This window comes from Balearica regulorum, chromosome 7 (genome assembly GCF_011004875.1).
Source record: "Balearica regulorum gibbericeps isolate bBalReg1 chromosome 7, bBalReg1.pri, whole genome shotgun sequence".
Lineage (NCBI taxonomy): Eukaryota > Metazoa > Chordata > Aves > Gruiformes > Gruidae > Balearica > Balearica regulorum.
In genome coordinates, this window is record NC_046190.1 from 41321439 (window position 1) to 41324396 (window position 2958).

Sequence of the window (2958 nt, forward strand, 5' to 3'; positions counted from 1 at the left end):
AACGCTGTCCTGAGTGCCCGGCTGCCTCTGCCCTGGCCTCTCTGCGCCAGACCCTCCTGGTGTTTTCCCAGCTGTCTCCTCCACTGGTCCCTGTTCTTGCTGTTGTTATCTTGTTCCTGCTGTCAGGCTCTCTGGGGATGGGAGTTTCGGCTGCAGAGTCACAGGCTGAGCTGGTGGGACCTTTCCTGCAGCTGTGTCCATGGCAATGAAGTGTCCCAGCTTTCCTCTCAGCTGTGGGGCTGTGGGGCTGCAGAATGAGCTTGTTTGCTCTGAATCAGGTGCTGCTGTTAGGACACTTGGCTGTCTCCTTGGGGTGTCCTTCCAAGCTGTGACTTGCTCTCCAGAATGCAAACCTGTGCCCCTGCACCCTTCGGTTCCCTGAAAGCCCCATGGAGAAGCGCAGAGGTGCTGGAATGGAGGAAATGCTGTTGGGTCAGTGCAATGAGAAATGTGTGTCCCTGGCTAGAAGCGGGGTGCTGAGACCTTGAGAAAGGGTGAGACATTTAGCGTTCTGCACTGGATCCCTCTGGTCGCTGCAGGGTCTGTGGTTTTTTGTTTTTTTCCAGGGTAACACAGGAGGGTGATCGCTCTCTATCTCATGAAGGAAAAGCCCAGGGCAGCTCAGAACAGCTCAGATGGACAGACCAGCTCCCCTCATTCTGCATTACACCACGGCAACCCTTTTTCCTCTCAGGACTCTGTTCTCCCTGAGTCCAGCAGAAATACTGAGGGTTTCTGAAATCCAAGAAAACACTCCAGGGGAGATGGGGGCAGCTTTAACCCCTCCAGCCCTCTCCAACTGCCTTCTGCTATCCCCATTCCTTAGCACTGGGAGTGCAGGTGCTGACAAGCCCTTCTGCGTTAGGAGCAGTTTCATCTGACAAAGTCAAACTCCAGGACTGGCCCCAGACTTTGAATTTCCTCAGAGAAGTCCCCCCAAACTCTTCATGGACTCTTCCTCTAAGGACAGGACCCCATGTACAGAAGCAGCAAATGTCCAACGGCAGCTCCATCACCCAGTTCCTCCTCCTGGCCTTTGCAGACACATGGCAGCTGCAGCTCTTGCACTTCTGGCTCTTCCTGGGCATCTACCTGGCTGCCCTCCTGGGCAACGGCCTCATCATCACCACCACAGCCTGCGACCACCACCTACACACCCCCATGTACTTCTTCCTCATCAACCTCTCCCTCCTTGACCTGGGCTCCGTTTCCACCACTCTTCCCAAATCCATGGCCAGTTCCCTCTGGGACACCAGGTCCATCTCCTATGCAGGATGTGCTGCACAGCTCTTTCTCTTTTCCTCCTTGGTAGTAGCTGAGATTTCCCTTCTCACTGTCATGGCCTACGACCGCTACGTTGCCATCTGCCAACCCCTGCACTACGGGACCCTCCTGGGCAGCAGAGCTTGTGTCCACATGGCAGCAGCTGCCTGGGGCGGTGGGTTTCTCACTGCTCTGCTGCACACGGCCAATACATTTTCCATACCCCTCTGCCAGGGCAATGCTGTGGGACAGTTCTTCTGTGAAATCCCCCAGATCCTCAAGCTCTCCTGCTCAGATGCCTACCTCAGGGAACTTGGGCTTCTTGTGGTTAGTTTGTCTTTACCTTTTGGGTGTTTTGTGTTCATTGTGGTGTCCTATGTGCAGATCTTCAGGGCCGTGCTGAGGATCCCCTCGGAGCAGGGGCGGCACAAAGCCTTTTCCACGTGCCTCCCTCACCTGGCTGTGGTCTCCCTGTTCATCAGCACTGCCATGTTTGCCTACCTGAAGCCCCCCTCCATGTCCTCCCCATCCCTGGACCTGGTGGTGGCAGTTCTGTACTCGGTGGTGCCTCCAGCAGTGAACCCCCTCATCTACAGCATGAGGAACCAGGAGCTCAAAGATGCTATCAAGAAAGTAATTGCATGGACATATTTTAGTAGGCAAAAAATTACTACATCTCTCCGCACCTGATTCCAAAATTATCTGATTGCACACTTGGTTCTGTTTCATATGTTTGGGGTTTTTTACAGGTTTTTATTTATTTTTTTAATATCATTATTATCAATGTTCGTGTTGTTATTGTCATTGATGGTTATTATGTTCCTAGAGAACTGTTGACATTTGTGTCATTTCATCTGAAGCATGTACCTGTTTTCTGTCACCTGCTGCCCTTACTAAGGTGCATTAACACTGCTCAGAGCGAGCCTCTCTCATAGCACCTCTGTAACAAAGTGGGATCCTCCCGGTGCAGTGCTTTCAGGCTGGGCTCTTTCTCCAAAGAGGCCTGAGGAGCTGCACCCCTGAAGTTCCTCTTCCTCTCTGTCTTTGGGACTAAAAAGCTCAATTTCTTTTTGTGACCTTTTAGAGACATAGGAGTAGATTTATGAGTCAAAGTCTAGTGAGAGTGAAGATGTGAGTGTGAGTGCGGGATGTACCCAGGGCTTTCCCCCAGGTGACATTCAAGACACCCATCTTCTAGGAGGGGAATCTGGAGCTGTCTGGAGAGCACGGTAGTTCTCCAAGGACAGCATGCTTTTGGGGTGGTGTGGAGATGGAAGAGGTGGGCATAGATGGAGTTTGGGCCCAAAAGTACAGGGCATGTGCAGACCTCCCCTGGCCCTCTCCAGTTCCTCTCCACCGGCCTGCAGCAGTGTGTTGGCTTTGCGTGGCAAGGTTTTGGTAGCGGGGCGGGCTACAGGGGTGGCTTCTGTGAGAAGCTGCTAGAAGCTTCCCCTGTGTCTGATAGAGCCAATGCCAGCCGGCTCCAAGACGGACCCGCCGCTGGCCGAGGCCAAGCCAATCAGCGCCTCTGTGATAACATATTTAAGAAGGAGAAAAAACAGTTAGAGAGAGCTTTTGCAGCAGAGAGAGGAGTGAGAAGATGTAAGAACATCTGCAGACACCAAGGTCAGTGCAGAAGGAGGGGGAGGAGGTGCTCCAGGCGCCGGAGCAAGATTCCCCTGCAGCCTGTGGTGA

At 53.0% G+C, this 2958-nt stretch overlaps 1 protein-coding gene across 1 annotated transcript; it reads left to right on the top strand.

Moving 5' to 3' along the window:
• The first annotated feature begins 441 nt into the window (after positions 1-441).
• On the top strand, positions 442-1953 carry LOC142602573 (olfactory receptor 14C36-like). Its single transcript, XM_075757953.1, has 2 exons — positions 442-450; positions 910-1953. The coding sequence occupies exons 1-2, from the start codon at positions 442-444 to the stop codon at positions 1951-1953; spliced, it is 1053 nt and encodes a 350-aa protein (XP_075614068.1).
• Positions 1954-2958: the final 1005 nt, after the last annotated feature.